The following is a 22,385-nucleotide window of genomic DNA, read 5'->3' as shown; positions in this document are numbered from 1 at the left end:
TACATACTCAACCTGTTGGGGACTGGGAGCGTCCATTTTAATGAAAGTACCTCTGAGAAACTGAGGAGGAAGTAATGGACAGAGAAATGGAAGAACAGGAGATGGACAGAGAGAAGGGAGAGGAGGAGATGACAGAGAAAGAAAAGAGGAAATGGACAGAGAAAAGTAAGGGGAGGCGATGGACGGAGATAGGAGGCGATGACAGAGAAAGAAAAGAGGAAGAGACGGTCAGAGAAGAGGGAGGAGGGGATGGACAGAAAGGGGCAGGAGTAGATGGATAGGGAGTGGGGGTGGAGGAGGTGGCCAGAGATGGGGGAAAGAGGAGGTGCTCAGATGGAGGGGGAAGTAGGAGATGGACTAATAGAAGACTGGATTAAATATGGTCCTGGGAAGCGCCGGGTATTCAGTCATTATAATAATCTCCGTGGAAACGTTTTAAACCATTATCGTGATTGGCTCTTCCGTGTCCTGTGTCGTAGTACTGCCCACACAAGCGATATAATTTTATTTTGGTCCTCCGTTCTTTAAAAAAAACTGCTGCATTTCCGATCCCCATTTTGATATATCTCTGCTCTGTCTACCGTAAACCCACACACTGACAGACTCCCTCCTCAAGCTGTGTGGCACTACACTTACGTGTACTGTTTCGGTACAACTCAGGATGGCAAGACAGTCACTTCGTAACGACTTCGGTACACACGGGTGGTGTACTGATAGGCTGACTATGTTTGCATCGGCCGGTCACAAAACACTCCGAGCCCGAATTCGAGCGACTTGTACCGGCTTCAGCCGACCTAGAACTAAGGAGTCCTCAGAGAGGAGGTCATGAACAAACTATAGTGTGTGCAAAATAAAACTGTCCAGGAAAACACTTCATGCTCCTTAAGATAGGCAATCACAACTTAACTTGCATCACTCGCATCACATTTACATTTATGCGATCATTTAGGAGCACTTGAACTGAATGCTTTTTCTTCACATATGATTGGCTATAATTTTTAGTTGAAAATTCCAGTATATCTTGGCAGCCAATACACTAACAGGAGTAGAAAAATATTTTGTTCAGTCGTAAGACTGTTGCGTTGGAAGGTATATTTGAGACAGCAGTAGGAACTGACTGTATTCTAAATGGATGCTGGGCGTTTGGTAGAAGTTGCGATTGCGTTTAGCCTTTGGCATCGCCTTCTCTACGTGATCTTAATCAGCCCCACCGTACGGATTCGACGTGAACCTACAAATCTCCTGTGTCACAATACATGAGAATAATGAATAACTACACACGGAAAAGCAGCAAAGGCAGAGCTTCTAGCAGGAACTGGAACAACTAACGTATGATTATTATGTCTGTCAGATATTTTCAAAAGCTCCAGCCACCAGGATAGAACAATGCCACAAATCAACTTTTATGTATCGTCAACGTTGCAAAAGTGAAGAGATATTTCTAAATGAAAGAAGTAAATATATGTACTGCTCATGTCTGTGGTTCCTTGAATGAAAACAGTGATTGGAACACAAATGAAATACAATAAATTTATGTATCTCTGGCAAGGACTGATTTACAAAAAAATTTAAGAATTTAAGTATACATTTTTGGACAAGCAGATCAGGATCTAAACCAATCTGAGGTAAACAAAAAAGAGTTCTTGTACGATTCATATGAGCATGCAGTCAGCCTATCCAAATATTTTTAGTCCTTGTTACACCCAGACAGACGTTGCCGCTCTGGGTCAAACAGCACATGCAGCACACTTTCCGTTGCTGAATACGTCCAGCTTCACGCAGATCACATAATCGTCTGGAGCGCAACATTTGCAAGCAATTCCGAAATGTGTCCAGAAATGTTATCGTTCCATTTCTACCATCGCGAAATTGCATTCGTTGAACTCTAATACTAATTCCAAAGAATTAGCCTCACGTCGGATAGTAGAGTTCTGAATCCTTCTTACCCTGTCTTGGCGAAGTCTGTCCATAGTCGTGTCATCGTGTCAATGATCTTCCCATCTGGAGAACTTGGTTCTGGTATCTCAGGATAGAGTACACATCGAAACAGGTATCCCAAGTCTGCTCCATGGCCGGCAGCTGCAACAAATGAAATGAATATCGAAAACATGGACGGACAGAAAGCCCATAATTTAAAAATTAAACACACATTTGACAGTACAGGGTAACTGCAAGTTACTGGACAATATCTGAAGACTATACCTTCATCAGTACTGAATGTATTATATATACATTCCCTTGTTCTTTTCGCAGATATAAAGCTTCCAACTTCTGTAATCTGATTTATGGCTAGAGGGAAACCTGTACCGAAGTCATGGAGGTGTTTGGTACTACTACTGATTGGGCCTCTTGGAATTATGCTAGAATGTGCACGAAGATAGTGTTAAGTTCGTAAGTATGTGTAACTCGCTGAATCGAAATACGAAAGTGCAGGCATTACGATTTATTTTCACACAGTAAGAGTTGCCGTACAGATAGCACAGTTTTCTTGAGTCTCCCTTGAGAAGTGTAGGATGTGCAGCAGAAAAATGACGCAGGCTGTTTTGGATCAGTTCTATTTTTCTGCGTTACTGTTAACCACATCCTTTGGGCAGCAACACATCAGTGGCGGTGTTGTTTCCATTTTTCGTAGTACTGCCGGAAAGTGACAACTCGAATATCTTTCAGTTCGTCGGTTCGAATGTCTTCGACAGTACATGACATTATCTCCTGTGGTACTTGCCTAGCTCAATATCAGGAAGGCTACACGGACTGAGATCCGGCAAATAAAAGGATGTGGAACCACAGAATTTCCTTGCTCGTCAAATGTTCATTAAATGGCTGTGTGATAAGGAGCACTTTCACGGTACAGCAGCAAACTCTCGCAATGATTAGCCTGTCGTGGAATCGTCCTTTTTCTGAGTGTTTCTAGAAGCTTTTTGTAAAAAAACTTGATTGACTTTACAGGAGACGAAAGTTCTTAGAGGACGATACCAGCAGGTGCCAAATACACATATAACCACGTTCTTTAATTCTGACTTCCTCATTCAAGCTTCATTCGGTTCCACTCTTCACTCTGACTTTTTTTCTGGTTTATACTGAAAATCTAAAACCGACGTCCAATGGTAACACGACTGATGAAATTCATGTCATTTTAGATTCTGTTGAGATTGTCTTCGTATTAGGCTGTGATGCTTTCTCTTGCCGTTTTGTCTTTCTGATATCCGAAGTGTGGTGAAGAATAAACGATTCAAATATAACGTACTAATCACAAGCCTCAATGTTAGTCAAGTGTCGGGCGAGAGCCAACCTCAGTCGTTTCACTTTTCGATCAGTTTTCGATGTTCAAGGTCGCCCTTAGTTTCCTATTCTACTGCTTCTCAGTCCTTCAAAAATGATTCAATTCACTAAAAAATTTGTAGTCTGAATAACGAAAATTTCATATAGGCTCAGCACTAATTTTCGTTAGTGAAACTCATTGCTCTTAACCATATTATCTGCTGGCACACTTCTACTTTAGATCTCTTTATTAAAAGAAAAGGGGGAGATCTAATTTCCTTTCAACGATGACGTTATTACAATCAGAGCACAAATTCGGATTGGGCAAGGTAGGAAAACGAAATAAGCCGTGTGCTTCTGCCTTAATCGATTAGTGTAATCATAGACAACCTGAATTTAGATGGCAAAAAAAAGGGGGATTTGAACGTATGTTCTTCCGATTATGAGTCCATTGCCTTAACCACTGTATCAAATATCCTGATGTACTGCTTTTCTTCTTTTTTTTTTGAGTGTAATACATTACACAACTTCATTCAGTTGCATTGCTAGCTGACGAGGTTGAAAATTGTACTAGACGTCTAGGTGGGAGTGATCAAGAAATTTGTAGCGAATGTGTTAGCTCCATAGTTGTGCCAGTTCATTCCAATGGTGACAGAGTAGTGGCTACTCATCACTCTTAGTGTGCATGCTTAAGAACAAGTAACGAAAGTAACTGATGCATTACATTTCGGGAGTACAGCCAGATAAACTTTATTTCTTCTTATAATATTTCGACCTAGTACCTCCCGAAATATAATGAATTAACCATATATGACAACTTTTACCAATAAATTATTTCTTCAAATATTTTCTGAAATCGAAAGAGCTCTTTGTTCCCTATACATTTTGTATTTCTACTTTGCAGAGGTTAATTACCGTGAGAGTTGCTGTTCCTGTTTGTGACTAATATCTGATGTGTCCCTTTTCTTAACATAGTAGTACAAACTGGTAGTGTGCTACATTGCCAGATACACATTCCGCTTGATCACGCTACAGATGGCAGACAGGTGTCAGAGAAGCTACGGTTGACAAGGTACTGGATAGTTTCCTACACAGCGGGGAGCGGAACAACAGCGGCAGTCAGGAAGTTCAACAGAGGAAAGATTCTACGGAAGTAATTGATGTGGATCCCATATAAATTTCACTTGATACACAAGTAGTAGGTTGGGAAACTCAGAGCAGTTATTCTTCTTGGCATTGACTGAGAAAGTGGCTGGATGTACTCCTGAGGGATATCGTACCTAAATCTGTCGAGTTGGCGTATTAGATCGTCAAAATATGGAGATGTTTGGAAGGCCCTGCCCATAATGCTACAAACTTCTTCAATTAGGGAGAGATCCGGTGACCTTAATGGCCAAGGTGATGTTTGTCCAGCACGAAGACAAGCAGTAGAAAGTCTGTCCGGTTGAAGGCGGGTATTACCTTGCTGAAACGCAAGCCCAGGATGGATTGCCATGAAGGGCAACAAAACGGATAGCTGAATATCGTCAGAGTACCGCTGTGCTGTAAGGACGCCACGGTTGACAGCAAAGGGGGTCTGCTATGAAGTTAAATGGCACCGCAGAGCGTTACTCCTGTGAGGTTGGAATTCGACCGCTTTCTGGGCCGTCTCCAGACACTTCTTCGTTGGCCATCGGGGCTCAGTTCAAAGCGGGATTCATCGCACAATTCTACTCCAGTCTGTGAGATTCCAGGCCGAAGACGCGTCCAGAGACGCTTCAGGCTGTGGTGGTAAACCAGCCAGACTGTCTGTCGCCTGACGTAATTCCAGAACTGGGAATGGTGGTCTGGGAGTTTCTACTGCTTGTCTTCATGATTACCAAACCATACCTCCACCTACAAAGTCGCCTGATCTCTCCATAATCGAGAAAGTTTAGGGCATTAAGGGTAGGGCTCTCCAAGCATCTCGAGATTTTGACGATGTAACCCGCCAATTGGACAGAATGTAGCACGCTATCCCGCAGGAGGACGCCCAATAACTCCATCAATCAATACCAAGCCGAATAACTGCTTGCACAAGGGCCATAGCTGGACCAGCGCACTATTCATGATCAATTTGTGAAGTTCTTTCTCTCTAATAAATCATCCAATTTTTCTGAAACTGTAATCTTCCACCGAGTCCCGCCCCATTCGGATACTTCCTTCGTGATGCGTCTTTTTTTTTTTTTTGTTTATGATATCATAAAGGGAAACATCTTTCTTCACCGAGTGATTTGCTATAGGACACCTGAACACGATAGATCAGTGGTAAGTTCCACAGCTCGTGGAGAGGGAGAAAGAATATAAATTCATTTTCCAAACGGATAATGCCCCCACCATATTGACAAGCCAACATTTGAGACTAACTAAATTGTGACCTGGTATGTCGATGGATTGATTTTACGTCATCTGCAGTCAACAGTCTGCGCACTTTCACGCGTTGTTCGCTGTCTTTCTCAGTGTTTGAGCTGTTTCTGTGCGTTTTTGCCAAGAACCAGACATACATTCACTTACCTCCAAATGTGCTGCCAGACTTGAGATGGCGTTAATATCACACCCATTAGGAACGCCATTGCGGACACGCTTGAGAGACCTTAGGTTTCAGTCTTGGCAGTCTGATGTATAGTACATCAATTCCATAGGACTATCTTTGCGAATGTGACTTACATGTAAAAATATGCAAAAGCTGCTTACTTCTCGTCGTTAGCTATTATCAGTATCAGTCCCTGGAAGGTATCAGATCGACCAGAAGCTGGAAGCAGGGAATGTGCCTTGGAATTGAGGGTACTCGTTAGAATGTCAGAGTACAAGTTTCAAACTTACGGCTTTGGGAAAATGGTATGATCAAATAATTACGTTCAGTATCGGTGAAATATTGTCTTATGAAACTATCCAATAATTTGCACCACTCAGTGATTTTGCTTTATTATATCTCTATATTTTTAAGCTTAGTCACCGATTTTTTTTATTTTCATTCAACTGTTCAACGGAGGACATAATTGTCGTGTACCATCAGTGTTTTCTGCCTGTTGCTTCACCTCTTCTGGAACTGTATCTCCTAGGACCATTTTTCTGAAGGCATCTAATTTGTAAAAGTACACAGATGCCACAGACTTAGCACTGTGAGCTGTTGCCGCTCTCACTGCGGGGTAGGTGAACATCGCGTCGCCTCGCAGCTGAAAACAGAGAATCTATCTTAGAACAGCCTCGCCTACCTTGCTAAATGAAATGGTCAAATAATTCTATAGTAATGTGTAATCAATGTTCATTGCGCAACCTAAAATAAAGTAAAAATCAGAAATATCCGAAAAAGCAAGCTAAATCACTCCTAAGACATCTCTCAGAACTGCTGAGATACTTGGGAAAATGTAGACAGGTAAAAATATTCTATGTGAGGTATGATATATGATACAGGCGAAATACTCTAATATTTCAAGTAGAATGTAATAATTCCAATTTCAAATAGTTCGGCTGCTGACACATGTGAATGTAAGCGAACCGTCATTTAATAATTCATGGTTACACGCATTATTTACAGTAGAAGGAAAACTCTGGTAGAAATAGGCCTTGCGGAAGATCAGTTTGGGTTCCGAAGAAATTTAAGAATATGCGAGGCAATACTGAGACTGCGAGTTAGAAGATAGTGTAGATTGAGGAAAGGTAAATCTACATTTATAGCATTTGTATACTAATAGAGAAAGTTTTTGACAATGACGATTGGAATACATCCTTTGAAATTCTAAAGGCTGCAGAGATCAAATATGAAGAGCAAAAGGGTCTATACAACTTGTTCAACAACCAGGCCGCAGATTAGCGGGATACTAAAGAGAAGCAGTAACTCAGTAGAGAGTAGGGTAAAACTGAAGCTTATGTCGTATGTTATACATTCTGTACATTGAGCAGGTAATAAAGAAAGCCAAGGAGCAGTATGGAAATGGAATTATTATTCAGGAAGGAGACAAAAAAAAAAATACATTGAGGCTTGCCGACGACGTTGTAGTTCCATCTGAGACGGCAAAGGACTTGAAATATCGTTTGAGCGGAATGCATAATACTTTGAAAACAGGTTAAACGATCAACATAAAGAGAAGCAAAACGAGAGTGATGAAATGTACTCGAATTACGTCAGAAGAAGCTGTTGCAATTGGATTAGAAAAGTAGTAGATGAGGTTTGTTACTTGGACAGAAAACTAACTGGTGATAGACAAAGTAGAGAGGGTTTAAAATGCAGATTGTTAATAGCAAGAAAATGGTTTCTGCCTACAGGAATTTGTCGACATCTATTATAGGTTTTTTTCTTCTTCTTCTTAGGTCTTCAACCATCAGCAGTTCGCCATGCATTTCTGTCTTCGGCCTTCCTTTTGAGCTTGGTATACGTGCTGCAGCTGGTATCCTCCATGATTTGGTTGATGTTTTCTAGTCTCGGTCTGCCTCTTGTATTTATCCCTTCTACAGTCCCTTCAATGACACTTTTAATGATACCATCATGTCTCAGCAGATGGTGACCCATGTTTTCTTTTGTATTCGATTACCTTCAGGAGACAAGGCTTCTCTTCCTCCGCTCTGTGGAGCACGTCTTCGTTTGACATCTTGTTTATCCGGGATATCTTGAGCATTCAGCTGTAGCACCCATCTAGAAGGCTGTTATTTTATGTTTTTCTGCTTCTCCGAGTGTTTCAACTGCTTACAGCACCATACTCCCAACGAAACTATTTATGAGGTTTGTCCTGCGATGTTTGTCTATGCTGCTGGATGTGAAAACGTTTCTTCTCTTGTTAAAATCGGTTTTCGTTGATGGATTCAGCTTACAATATCCTTCCTTGGCCTTCCGTCTGATCTAATTTTGCTCCCTCGGGAGGCAAAGGATTCAACCGTCTCCAATCGCTCATTGTTAAGTGAGCATTCGGTAACGAAGTTTTGTCTGCTCCCACTAAGATTTTTCTTTTACCTTTATTAATTTTCATATTATGGGAAGAGCGGAAGGTTGTTTCCGCCTGGGCCAGCATCCTAACTGTTCTCCATCTTCAGTTAATTCTGCAATATCATCAGCAAGTCCTAGCATGTCTATTTTTTCTTACGATGAATTTTAATTCCTCCTATAGCTCCTAGTTTCTCTCTAGCACCATCTATTGTCCTTTGAATGTATGCACTGAAGAAGACAGGAGAGAGTGAGCAACCCTGTTTCTACATCCTGCTTAATAGTAACATCTTCCTGATATACTCCACACCGTACCACAGCCACCTCTTCTCCATACTGCCCCTGCATTGTTCTTCTGTCCTGATACTTCACCGAGCGAGGTGGCGCAGTGGTTAGACACTGGACTCGCATTCGGAAGGACGACGGTTCAATCCCGCGTCCGGCCATCCTGATTTAGGTTTTCCGTGATTTCCCTAAATCACTCCAGGCAAATGCCGGGATGGTTCCTCTGAAAGGCCACGGCCGACTTCCTTCCCCATCCTTCCCTAATCCGATGAGACCGATGACCACGCTGTCTGGTCTCCTTCCCCAAACCAACCAACCAACCTGATACTTCATGACAGTCTCTCCAATTCTGCCTTCTATCCGCCTTAGAATGATAGAGGCGAAGATCTTCGAGGCGTGTGTTTCCGAACTATGAGCCCTATATTGTTCACATTTGTTTGCACATGCTTTCTTTGATATTGGAACTGTGATACATTTCTTAAAGTCTGTTGGTAGCTCCCCGGTTTCCTGTTTAACTTGTATGAGATGGAACAGTTCTTCATGTAGCTGCTCTCCAGCAGCCTGCATGAATTCTGCTGATATATCGTAAAATCCAGTGGTTTTCCCAGGTTTTAGCTGCCTGACCGCAAGGTCGTACTCATCGCGCAAGATAGTCTCCCTCTTCTTACGGATCGATTTCTTCAGCTTTCTCCAGTACCAGATCTTCTTTATTTTCTGTGCATATAATAAAATTCCATCCCCATTTTGAAATCCACTGCATTTTATTTGTCTGTTTCCAAAGAACTCTTTAACTGATTTATAGGCAGATTCCTTGATAATTTCACTCACTTCTTTGCATTTGTCCTTTGAGTATTATTGTTTAGCCATTTTTGACTCTGAATTGATTTCATTCTTCATTACATTACATTTGTTCTTCCTCAATGTGGTCTTTTTTCAGTTTACGTCTTAAATTAGAAACCTTTTCTGAAGTTATTTGTCTGGGGCATAGCCTCATACTGAAGAGAAATATGGATCAAAAGCAGATCAGACACGAAGAGGAGCTTGTGAAGTGTGCTGCTACAGAAGATACTGAAGCTTAGACGAGTAGACTGGATAACAAGGGGTGTCAGTTTTCATGTTCTCACCGCGGAAATTCAGTCATAAGCAAATTTTGCCTGTTGCTAATATTTCTACTGTAAACTGTTCAGTCGTCAAATATTAACAGCAGACAAAGTTTGGTGACGGCTGAATTCCCACATTTTTATGAATCAGCTAGCGAGACGGTAGTGAATCGAATTAGGAAGAAAAGAAATTCGTGGCAAACTTGACTAAATCAAAGGATCGCTTGATAGGACGCATCCGGAGACATCGAGGAGTCCTGTGTCCTGTCTGGACGATGTGGTCTATTTTACACCATACTTTAGTTCTACGTGACGATGCTTTGCTGAATGTATTTATATGTTTTGAGGATGCCATTACGGCTTTATCACATTAGGACATGGTGTAGAACAGGTACGCTTTACCTTATTTTATCTGTACATTTTCCAGATTGTGTGAGAGTATATTGTGATGTGAAATGCTGTATTGTTTTGAAAGCTAGACTGCCCAGTAGGTGTATATTTTTTATATTGTTGATCTGAAGATGGCCATTACTGACTGAAACCGGGCAACGTCGAAGGACTGTATATTGTGATCAAAGACGGGAATAAAGAAAAAGAAAAAAACATTTCACATCAAGGAATAGTCAGCTTGATAGTTTCCCGGGAATTACGCCGGATAATATTGTAAAAAACCGCACATATTTCAGCGAGACAACTGCCCGCCATCTTAAGGTGCTACTGACGCGTCGCTGATTATTTTTTTTTCTTTAATGTGAGTTTAAAACCTGTGGAACAGGTAGGCTGGCAGCAGCACAATACGCCGCTCTTCAGCCGAAGAGAGTACAATGATATAAACAGAGAAGATACATCACTGGGAAAAACGGCGGGAAAAAACAGTAGACACATGAACATAAAAAAACATGAAGCCGTCCACACTCGATGACAATCCACACTACGAACAGTTGACACGACGCACAAACACTGAAGAAGACGATGGCACTGGTGAACGATGGAGTGTGACGGTGAACACTGAACACTAAACATGACGGCACACACGAAACACTGAAGGCGGTGATCTCCGGCGCGCGAATGTCCACTTAGCGTGTGCGAGTCCGAGGACCTGCCAAGAGGGAACAGGGGTGAGGTGGGGGAGAGAGGAGAAAAAGGATGCCAATGGCTGAGGAGATGGGGGCAGGAGGAGAGGGACAGGGGAGGGGAAGCCCGGGGGAGGAGGGGGGAGAAATGGAGGAGGGAGGGAAAAGGGAGAGAAGGGTGGGAGGGCGCCCAGAGGAGCAAGCACAGGAGGAGGGCGGGAGGATCAAAGTTGGTAGGAGGGGTAGATGGAGGGGAGGAGAGCATGTCGCCTAGAACTTAGAACTAATTAAACCTAGCTAACCTAAGGACATCACACACATCCATGCCCGAGGCAGGATTCGAGCCTGCGACCGTAGCGGTCGCTCGGCTCCAGACTGTAGCGCCCAGAACCGCACGGCCACTCCGGCCGGCCCGCGTCGCTGAGAAGCTCGCCAATTTATATGTTGGCTTTCTAGAAAGCGCAGGCGCCAGCGGCGGCATAACGTTATCGAAGACCAATCGTAGACGGCGTCGAATACCAGAGCCCTCTGCTGGAGAAACGGGTCGCGGGCTGCGGGAGCGCGCCGCGGCGCGGGAAAATGCGGCCGGGAGCGACGAACCCCGTTCGCGCGCGCGAGGTGTTGGCGCGCGATTTAGGCATCTGCGCTAAGGTTTCCCATCTGCGTGGACTCGGTGCAGTTGCTAATCTGCGGTTGACGGTTCCTTAGTGCCGCCAAGGCTAGCTCCCAGGCTTTGCTCAGGTGAAACCCCGTGTCTCTGTTTACTAGGTCACTGCTTATACGTATTTCGACCGCCTCTTTGATGATGGAGTCCCAGTATGTCGAAGCATACGAGAGGATCTTCGTTTCTTCATAATTCATGCCGTGTACCGTGTCAAGGCAGTGTTCAGTAACCGCAGATTTCTCTGGCTGACCCAACCTCGTGTGACGTTTATGTTCGTCGCATCTGTCTTTAACCGTACGACACGTCTGGCCAATATAAGACTTCCCACAGTGGCACGGCATTTTATATATTCCTGGTCTCCTCCAGCCGAGGTTGTCTTTAACAGAGCCCAGCATTGATTGCACTCGTGCTGGGGGCCGGAAAACACATTTAATCCGGTATTTCTTGAAAATTCTGCCCATCTTAAAAGACACGCCACCGACATACGGTAGAAAAACCAACCCCGTGGTGTTCTCTGCTTCTTCAGGCTGTTCTTGAGGTATGGAGCGTGCTGGTCGAAATGCATTCCGGATCTGCTTCTCGGAGTACCCGTTCTGGGCAAACACAGAGCGGAGATGGCTAAGCTCTGCCGATAAGCTGTCCTGATCTGAGATGGCTCTAGCCCTATCCACTAGCGTCCGTAATACACCGCTGCGCTGTGAGGGATGATGACAGCTCGTAGCTTGTAAATACAAGTCTGTGTGCGTAGGCTTCCGGAACACACTGTGACCCAAGGAGCCGTCTCCTTTTTTACGAACCAAAACATCCAGAAACGGGAGCTCACCATCTTTCTCTACCTCCATGGTGAAACAGATGCTTGGATGGAGGGAGTTCAGATGTTCCAGAAAAGAAGGAACCGTTGCTATCCCATGCGGGAGACGAGCCGGCCCAGATTGACCCACGTTGCGGATTAATGACGAGGGCTGGTGAGACGTCCAGCCTGGCTGTAGTTTTTAGGCGGTTCCCAAAATCCAAATAGGTAATGCAGCGGCGGCGCCCACGTCCCGCCGCAGCTACAAGTTACACAAACAATTACTTTGCCACACTTGAACAAGAGATTCACTCTCGACGCAGATAGAATGGGTGCACAGATTCCGTCCCGTGGTGGTGGTAGGGGGGGGGGTGAGGGGGGGGAGGAGTGATGGCGACAGGAAGGGCAGTCGACCACCAACTGCCACTAATATTTCCGCAACATATATAACAGTGCCGACCCCATAAGATATGCGGGAAAAAGCAAGGAGGAAGAAGAAGAAGTTATGCAGAGGAGAATAGGTTTTGCACAGGATAGACTAGCGTGCAGAGCTGTACAAACCAGTGACTAGAGTTGCTCTATAACAAAACTACGATTCGGTTGGCTTCGTACAGTATAAAAATGACGCAGTAAATCGTAGAATTACTGGCAGTATTGGTAACATTGATGAGGAAAGCAACATAATATGTGAGAGAGAAACTGGGAGTCGACGGCATCTCTTCGTCTTTTGTTTGCTTGTTTTGCACACAATTAGAGACGCACATGGTCCAGTGTTAGTTTATTGTGTATTTTATATAGTTAAAAAATATAAATTGTATTTTATAAATAATAAAAGGTAGATCGCGTAACTTCTGTACATTTATATAACCAAAGTAGTTACTTTTGATGTAAGTACAGTTTACATACTCAAACGTTAAAAAATCAGTTTAATTATTGCTGTTATGCCGGCCGGGGTGGCTGAGCGGTTCTAGGCGCTACAGTCTGGAACCGCGCGACCGCTGCGGTCGCAGGTTCGAATCCTGCCTCTGGCATGGATGTGTGTGATGTCCTTAGGTTAGTTAGGTTTAAGTAGTTCTAAGTTCTAGGGGACTAATGACCCCAGAAGTTAAGTCCCATAGTGATCAGAGCCATTTGAACCATTTTTGTTGTTATTTTGTATTCAATAGAACAGGGGTCTCCAAACTACGGCCCGCGGTCCGAAACCGGCTCGCGAGGGCCGGCAAACCGGCCCGCGTTAGTTGGCCGGACATCCCCGGTATCCGGCCCGCGAAATATTTGAGGTGGTACCTATATTGCCAACAATTGAGTTTCTAGGCCTATCGCGACCAATACACCGCGACATTGTTGGAGCTCTATCTTTACAAAGCGGAAGGCCAACCACTATAAACAGACAGACCATTCTCCGTGCGATAGTGAAAAAAAAAGGAACGGTTAACAGATTAGTTTGGCGAAAACATTTTAAGTAAAAAAATTCTTTGCATTTTATTCTCCTCACGAGCCTGGTGCAAGTCTTTCAGATGGACGCCACTTCGGCGACTAGCCTTAGTAATGAACCATTATGGAAGTTGCTTCTTAAGCGAGGTTTCAATTTCTTTTGATTACTTTGCAAAATACACATAGCAACGAAATCGTATAAAATAATTTTTATTTAAAGGCAATTTAAAGAAAATACAATACCTGATGTACATAATGATATTGGATATTTTAGTTGTAACTGATGTATAAAATAACTGTAATTAATTTATATCTTGAAAACTCACAGTGTTAGAGTATTCACGTAAAGAAATTTGACATCTTAGTGATAATTAGTGACTTTTATGTAGCTGTAACTTTCCTTTCATAATTACCTCCAGTTGTGGATCAAGTTTACTGATAAGAGATAATCATCAGCGACTTCAAATGCTCATCACTCAATTTTGATCTGTAAATACTTTCTGCATGTTTCGTTTTGGAGAAAGTTTCTTCACACAAATAAGTAGTGCTAAAAGCGGAAAAAAGTCCATGGGGAAATTTATGTAAATTTGGAAACTGTGTGGATGGAGGACACTTATAAAATTCCAGTAATGTTGACTTTGAATGTTTTTCTTTAAAAAAGTCGCTACATTGCCAATCAATAATTTCAAACTGAAGTTCTGTGGTAACGCTTCTATATAGACGTCAAAGAGATTTAGAAATATCTTGATATCGTTTGAATTTGCATCGATATCTGAAAAACGTGATTCAAAATTAATTTTTAAAGCGCCCAAAGCTTCAATTGCGAAAGTTACAGGAAACGGAATCTCAGTTTGCTGACTGAATGTTTTGCATGTATTAAAATGCATGAAGCATACTTTGTTCAACTGAGATTGAAACAAACAAATCTTTTGTCGAAAGGACTTAACATGCGTGTATAATCAGGCAGAAGCTGGTTTTCACCTTGCAATTTTAAATTAAGGTCATTCATATGTTTAGTTAAGTCTGTATGAAATGCTAGCAGTCATAACCACTCACCGATCCTTAACTCAGACAGAGGCCGACTTCTTTCGTTCAAAAAAATTTCAATTACTGTTCGGAGTTAAAAAAAAGGGTCAGAACTTTACCGCAGCTAAGCCAGCGCACTGTAGTATAATATGGCAAGTCGCTTTCCTCAATATCTTCAAGAAACTCGCGGAACTGGCGATAACTGAGTGCACGGGATCTGATATAATTGTTGTTGTTGTTGTGGTCTTCAGTCCTGAGACTGGTTTGCTGCAGCCCTCCATGCTACTCTATTCTGTGCAAGCTTCTTTATCTCCCAGTACCTACTGCAACCTACATCCTTCTGAATGTGCTTAGTGTATACATCTCTTGGTCCCCCTCTACGATTTTTTCCCTCCACGCTGCCCTCCAATACTAAATTGGTGATCCCTTGATGCCTCAGAACATGTCCTATCAACCGATCCCTTCTCTTCTCCCCAATCCTATTCAGTACTTCTTCATTAGTTATGTGATCTACCCATCTAATCTTAAGCATTCTTCTGTAGCACCACATTTCCAAAGCTTCCATTCTCTTCTTGTCCAAACTATTTATCGTCCATGTTTCACTTCCATACATGGTTACACTCCATACAAATACTTTCAGAAACGATTTCCTGACACTTAAATCTATACTCGATGTTAACAAATTTCTTCAGAAATGCTTGCCTTGCCATTGCCAGTCTACATTTTATATCCTCTCTACTTCGACCATCATCAGTTATTTTGCTCCCCAAATACCAAAACTCCTTTATTACTTTAAATGTCTCATTTCCTAATCTAATTCCTTCAGCATCACCCAACTTAATTCGACTACATTCCATTATCCTTGTTTTGCTTTTGTTGATATTTATCTTATACCTTACTTTCAAGACATTGTCCATTCCGTTCAACTGCTCTTCCAAGTCCTTTGCTGTCTCTGACAGAATTACAATGTCATCGGTGAACCTCAAAGTTTTTACTTCTTCTCCATGAATTTTAATACCTACTCCGAATTTTTCTTTTGTTTCATTCACTGCTTGCTCAATATACAGACTGAATAACATCGGGGAGAGGCTACAACCCTGTCTCACTCCCTTCCCAACCACTGCTTCCCTTTCATGCCCCTCGACTCTTATAACTGCCATCTGGTTTCTGTAAAAATTGTAAATAGCTTTTCGCTCCCTGTATTATACCCCTGCCACCTTCAGAATTTGAAAGAGAGTATTCCAGTCAACATTGTCAAAAGCTTTCTCTAAGTCTACAAATGCTAGAAACGTAGGTTTGCCTTTCCTTAATCTAGCTTCTAAGATAAGTCGTAGGGTCAGTATTGCCTCACGTGTTCCAACATTTCTACGGAATCCAAACTGCTCTTCCCCGAGGTCGGCTTCTACCAGTTTTTCCGTTCGTCTGTAAAGAATTCGCGTTAGTATTTTGCAGCCGTGATTTATTAAACTGATAGTTCGGTAATTTTCACATCTGTCAACACCTGCTCTCTTCGGGATTGGAATTATCATATTCTTCTTGAAGTCTGAGGGTATTTCGCCTGACTCATACATCTTGCTCACCAGATGGTAGAGTTTTGTCAGGACTGGCTCTCCCAAGGCTGTCCTTAGTTCTAATGGAATGTTGTCTACTCCCGGAGCCTTGTTTCGACTAAGGTCTTTTAGTGCTCTGTCAAACTCTTCACGCAGTATCATATCTTCCAATTCATCTTCATCTACATCCTCTTCCATTTCCATAATATTGTCCTCAAGTACATCGCCCTTGTATAGACCCTCTATGCACTCCTTCCACCTTTCTGCTTTCCCTTCTTTGCTTAGAACTGGGTTTCCATCTGAGCTCTTCATATTCATACAAGTGGTTCTCTTTTCTCCAAAGGTCTCTTTAATTTTCCTGTAGGCAGTATCTATCTTTCCCCTAGTGAGATAAGCCTCTACATCCTTACATTTGTCCTCTAGCCATCCCTGCTTAGCCATTTTGCACTTCCTGTTGATCTCATTTTTGAGACGTTTGTATTCGTTTTTGCCTGCTTCATTTACTGCATTTTATATTTTCTCCTTTCATCAATTAAATTCAATATTTCTTCTGTTACCCTAGGATTTCTACTAGCCCTCGTCTTTTTATCTACATGATCCTCTGCGGCCTTCACTACTTCGTCCCTGAAAGTTACCCATTCTTCTTCTACTGTATTTCTTTCCCCCCTCCTTGTCAATTGTTCTCTTATGTTCTCCCTGAAACTCTGTACAACCTCTGGTTTAGTCAGTTTATCGAGGTCCCATCTCCTTAAATTACCACCTTTTTGTACTTTCTTCGGTTTTAATCTACAGTTCATAACCAATAGATTGTGGTCAGAGTTCACATCTGCCCCTGGAAATGTCTTACAATGTAACACCTGTTTCCTAAATCTCTGTCTTACCATTATACGAGGGCCGTTCAGAAAGTAACCTCCGGTTGATTTAAAAAAATACACCAAGTCAAATAAAAATATTTTAATATATACATCTTACAACTACATCTTTGCACTATTTTTCTACATAGTCTCCATAGCGATTGAGGCACTTATCGTATCTCTTCACAAGCTTTGAAATTCCTTCTGCATAAAAATCACCCGCTTGTGCCTGGAGCCAGCCTGTGACCGCATCTTTGAGCTCTTCGTCGTCATCAAACCGCTGTGACCCGAGCCATTTCTTCAAATGCATGAAGAGGTGATAATCACTTGGCGCCAGGTCTGGGCTGTAAGGTGGATGGTTGATAACGTCCCACTTGAAGGACTCAAGAAGGGCCGTTGTTCTGCGAGCAGAGTGAGGACGGGCGTTATCGTGCAAAAAAACGATACCGGAAGTCAGCATACCACGGCGTTTGTTCTGTATAGCCCGTCGTAACTTTTTATTGTTTCACAGTACACGTCTTGATTAATGGTCGTACCACGTTCCATGAATTCAACCAACAACACCCCTTTGGCATCCCAAAACACCGTTGCCATCAGTTTTCTGGCAGAAAAATCTTGCGAGGCTTTTCTTGGTTTGGTAGGCGAATTTAAATGTGCCCACATCTTTGATTGTTCTTTTGTCTCAGGGTTCACGTACTTAATCCAGGTTTCGTCACCGGTCACGATTCTGTTTAACAATGGTTCTCCTTCGTCCTCATAACGTGACAGAAAGTCTAATGCAGAGGCCATTCTTTGAGTTTTGTGGTGGTCGGTAAGAATTTTGGGCACCCATCGTGCACAGAACTTACGGTAACCCAATCTTGCTGTCACTATCTCGTACAAGAGAGTCTTAGAAATCTGTGGAAAATCAGTAGACAACTCCGACATTGAGAAACGTCGATTTTCACGAACTTTTGCATCAACTGTCTGAACGAGTTCGTCAGTCACCAATGATGGTCTACCACTCCTCTCTTCATCATGAACGTTTTCTCGTCCACTTTTAAATAAACGTACCCATTCACGGACAACTCCTTCACTCATAACTCTTGGTCTGTACACGGCACAAAGCTCACGATGAATAGCTGCTGCAGAATATCCTTTGGCTGTAAAAATCCTTATGACAGCACGCACTTCACATTTGGCGGGGTTTTCTATTGCAGCACACATTTCAAACTGCCACAAAAACTAAACTAGCGCAGGTACGACGTTCACTCGACCACGGCTTGATGCCGACTGACCTGTTGAGTGCGTGAACGCACAGATGGCGTCGCTACTCCCCCCACAACCCGCACTGTGACCAATCGGAGGTTACTTTCTGAACCGCCCTCGTATAATCTATCTGAAACCTGTCAGTATCTCCAGGCTTCTTCCATGTATACAACCTTCTTTTATGATTTTTGAACCAAGTGTTAGCTATGATTAAGTTGTGCTCTGTACAAAATTCTACCAGACGGCTTCCTCTTTCATTTCTTAGCCCCAATCCGTATTCGCCCACTACGTTTCCTTCTCTCCCTTTTCCTGCTGACGAATTCTAATCACCCATGACTATTAAATTTTCGTCTCCCTTCACTATCTGAATAATTGCTTTTATTTCATCATACATTTCTTCAATTTCTTCGTCATCTGCAGAGCTAGTCGGCTATAAACTTGTACTACTGTGGTAGGTGTGGGCTTCGTATCTATCTTGGCCACAATAATGCGTTCACTATGCTGTTTGTAGTAGCTTACCCGTATTCCTATTTTCCTATTCATTATTAAACCTACTCCTGCATTACCCCTATTTGATTTTGTGTTTATAATCCTGTAGTCACTTGACCAGAAGTCTTGTTCCTCCTGCCACCGAACTTCGCTAATTCCCACTTTATCTATCTTTAACCTATCCATTTCCCTTTTTAAATTTTCTAACCTACCTGCCCGATTAAGGGATCTGACATTCCACGCTCCGATCCGTAGAACGCCAGTTTTCTTTCTCCTGATAATGACATCCTCTTGAGTAGTCGCCGCCCGGTGATCCGAATGGGGGACTATTTTACCTCCGGAATATTTTACCCAAGAGGACGCCATCATCATTTAACCATACAGTAAAGCTGCATGCCCTCGGGAAAAATTACGGCCGTAGTTTCCCCTTCCTTTCAGCCTTTCGCAGTACCAGCACAGCAAGGCTGTTTTGATTAGTGTTACAGGGCCAGATCAGTCAGTCATCCAGACTGTTGCCCCTGCAACTACTGAAAAGGCTGCTGCCCCTCTTCAGGAACCACACGTTTGTCTGGCCTCTCAACAGATACCCCTCCGTTGTGGTTGCACCTACGGTACGGCTATCTGTATCGCTGGGGCACGCAAGCCTCCCCACCAACGGCAAGGTAAAATAACTGGCTTTAAAACTTCTGACATATCTAAATGTTTTCCACACAAAGACTGTTGGTGAATAATACAATGCACTACTAATGGTTTTGAGCCACCGTCATTGTCTACGGCCTTAGAAAGGAGAGCAACAGCACCTTTATTTTTCCCACACATGTTTTAGCCGCCATCAGTTGTAATACATTTTAATTTCTTCCACTGAAGATTGTTTTTCTGAACTGCCCTTTCAACTCCTTTAAAAATATCTTCGCCAGTGGTCGTCCCGTGAATACTGTGAACATCAAGGAGCTCTTCATAAACTTCATAATTTTTGTCAATCCCTCGAATAAAAAGTAGTACCTGAGCAGTATCTGATACATCTGTTGACTCATCCACGGCCAAAGAGAACCAGTCTTCGTCTTGATTTTTGTCACGCAGTTGCGCTGATATATTTTGTGCAATGTCATCTATTCTTCGAGCCACAGTGTTTGCCGACAAACTTATGTTTTTAAATAAATTAACTTTTTCTGGACACATTTCTTCTGCTGTTGCAATAATGCAGTTCTTAATTAATTCACCGTCAGTAAATGGCTTACACTGTTTCGTTACTAAATGAGCCACATGAAAACTAGCACGAGTTGCTACATGTTGTTCAGCAATTACTTTCTTAAACAGCGACTGCTGGGATTTTAGCTGGCGTTTCAGAGACTCATACATTTCTAATCGTTCGCATCCTGTAAACTTGGAGTAATTCTGAGAGTGCTTAGTCTCATAATGACGTTTTATATTGTATTCTTTGAAAACTGATATTGCTTCATTGCAAATAATACACATTGGTTTGTTTCTTGACTCCACCACGAAATATTGACATCCCCACCGGTCTTTAAAAATTCTACATTCACTGTCAACCTTTCGTTTCTTTTCCATATTTGTACAGAACTTCACAAAAGATTGTAACCTGAAAATAAAATTGTGCTATTTAATACTAATAAAACTAGGGAGTAGTCTGCCGAAACAAAATGCAATGAATTTATTTTTAAGGTACTTTAATTACTAAATTAAATACCCACAAAAACACTGTAGTTCCACTAAAAAATACAGTGAAAAAATACTCAAGTCGTGCTATACGTATTTCGATTTTCAGATTTTCCTTGTCTCTTCGAATTCAGCCTTTGAATTGTCCCACACTTCGTTGTCTCACCTACTAGTACACCGCATAACACACTAAAAAATTCGTGAGACACTCGCAACATAGGCACAATCACGCAACAGAACTATCAAATATATGCTCTGGCTTTGACATACTCTATTTCTGATACGTCTTGCAGTAATAGTGTTGGTAACACTGATTTTGAGATTTAGTTAACTTTGCAGGACGCTTTCGTGAAGAGTGTGCAGTGACATACTTTTTTGTCGGTGAAATTCGCCAGAATAAAATACGACAGAATTTCGGTCAGGTACGTCCACCAATGAAAATTATGTAATTAAATAAAAATTGTAGTTCGTTTCAGAGCTAGCTAGTCCCACAACCTTAGATTTTTGCGATTTCATCTTTCCTTTAGCCTTACATTACGGTGATCATGGAGTGCTAGGGTTCTTTGATTCCATTAGGTAGATCTTGGCCCTTATGACTTCGTGGAGGAGTCAGTGTGGCCCGCGGACTAAAACGTTTGGAGACCCCTGCAATAGAACGTTCCTCATCATGATCAAAACCAGAGTTTCCTCTTATTTATGATAAGTGCGAAAGTTGTTTACAAATAACAGAACCAAGTTTTATATAAGCTCGACCAAGTAGTGAAGGGATGTTTGATTTGTTTTTCTTTTGCATTTTTTTTCAAGTTTACCCTCTTTTTGAGAAAATTGCGACTTCTAATGCTATATGATAAATCTGTGTTTTTTCTTTTGTTTTCGCTACAACATCCCTCTGTTTCACTTGGAAAATCAAGGTTTTTTGAATAAAACTGAAACAACTTTGCTATACAGAGTGTTTATTTTTAAGTAATAGACAGCAGCCTGATTCAATTTCTAGACTGTTCACCACTAACTGTTTCTAGGCGAATCCAATAAGACACTGATCGCATACGCAAACAAAGCTATCAAAATGAGGTGACGCCCGATACATATGCAATACGCCTAATGTATATGTAATGCGGTTACCATGTTAACTGTCCGCCCCCAGTAGCTGAGATGTCAGCGCTACAGAATGTCAGTCCTAAGGGTCCGGGTTAGATTTCCGGCTGGGTCGGAGAGTTTTCTCCGTTCAGGGACTGGATGTTGTGTTGTCATAATCATCATCATTTCCTCCCCATCGACGCGCAAGTCGCCGAAGTGGCGTCAAATCGAAAGACTTGCACCCGGCGAACGGTCCGCCCGACGGTAGGCCCTTGTCACACGACATTTACATTTACCATGTTAACTGACCCAAGTTACTAGGAAAACTGTCGACTACGCTTACTTATGATACCCTACGGTAGTTTTTCAACTCTATCAGTGACACAAGGGATCGTAAAGGCGTTTGCAAAGCAGCTTCCAACATGCAACTGGGGTTTGTTGACAATCGCTTTATTGGTCTTATGTAGTACGCTGGTAATAGCGGAGGAACTGCAGGGAATGAAAGGAGTTCGAGAGTAGGATGGAAGGAGGGGCAAGAAAATGGCTCTTCTGTGTTTAGAGTTTTAAAAACGAGCCATGGACTTAATTAGCCTAAGATGATGAAGACAACGAGCTAATGCTTTGCTGAAGATGGCTAGGAAAAACAGACAAATCATTATTCATAATGGGGAGTGGTGTTTTCAAAATTATTCCTCCTCTTTATGAGCTCAGTGTCGTCAGCAGTTCATGAACTTCATTGTTTTCGTGAGAGAAACTAGTCGGTGTTACTCACAGGGAACATTATTTCAATCAACAGCAATGGCATTCAAACTTAAGACCGGAAGCGTGCCAAAGACGAGGGACACATTGCAAGTTGTCTCAAGCTTCATCTATGTGTGTACTTTACGCTTTAGCACTTATTATAATTAACGCAAAATATGGATT

At 42.3% G+C, this 22,385-nt stretch overlaps 1 protein-coding gene across 1 annotated transcript in view; it reads right to left on the bottom strand.

Moving 5' to 3' along the window:
- LOC126236318 (esterase FE4-like) overlaps positions 1 to 22,385 on the bottom strand; it is a 91,124-nt gene that overhangs the window by 7,987 nt on the left and 60,752 nt on the right. The window contains exons 8-9 of the mRNA XM_049945532.1: positions 6,287 to 6,452; positions 1,947 to 2,079 (exon numbers count right to left, since the gene is read on the bottom strand). Coding sequence (XP_049801489.1) covers positions 1,947 to 2,079; positions 6,287 to 6,452 — 299 coding nt within the window. The remainder of the gene's footprint in view (positions 1 to 1,946; positions 2,080 to 6,286; positions 6,453 to 22,385) is intronic.

The sequence above is a fragment of the Schistocerca nitens genome, chromosome 2, assembly GCF_023898315.1.
Source record: "Schistocerca nitens isolate TAMUIC-IGC-003100 chromosome 2, iqSchNite1.1, whole genome shotgun sequence".
Classification (NCBI taxonomy): Eukaryota; Metazoa; Arthropoda; class Insecta; order Orthoptera; family Acrididae; genus Schistocerca; species Schistocerca nitens.
This window is presented reverse-complemented; position numbering and strand designations above follow the sequence as displayed.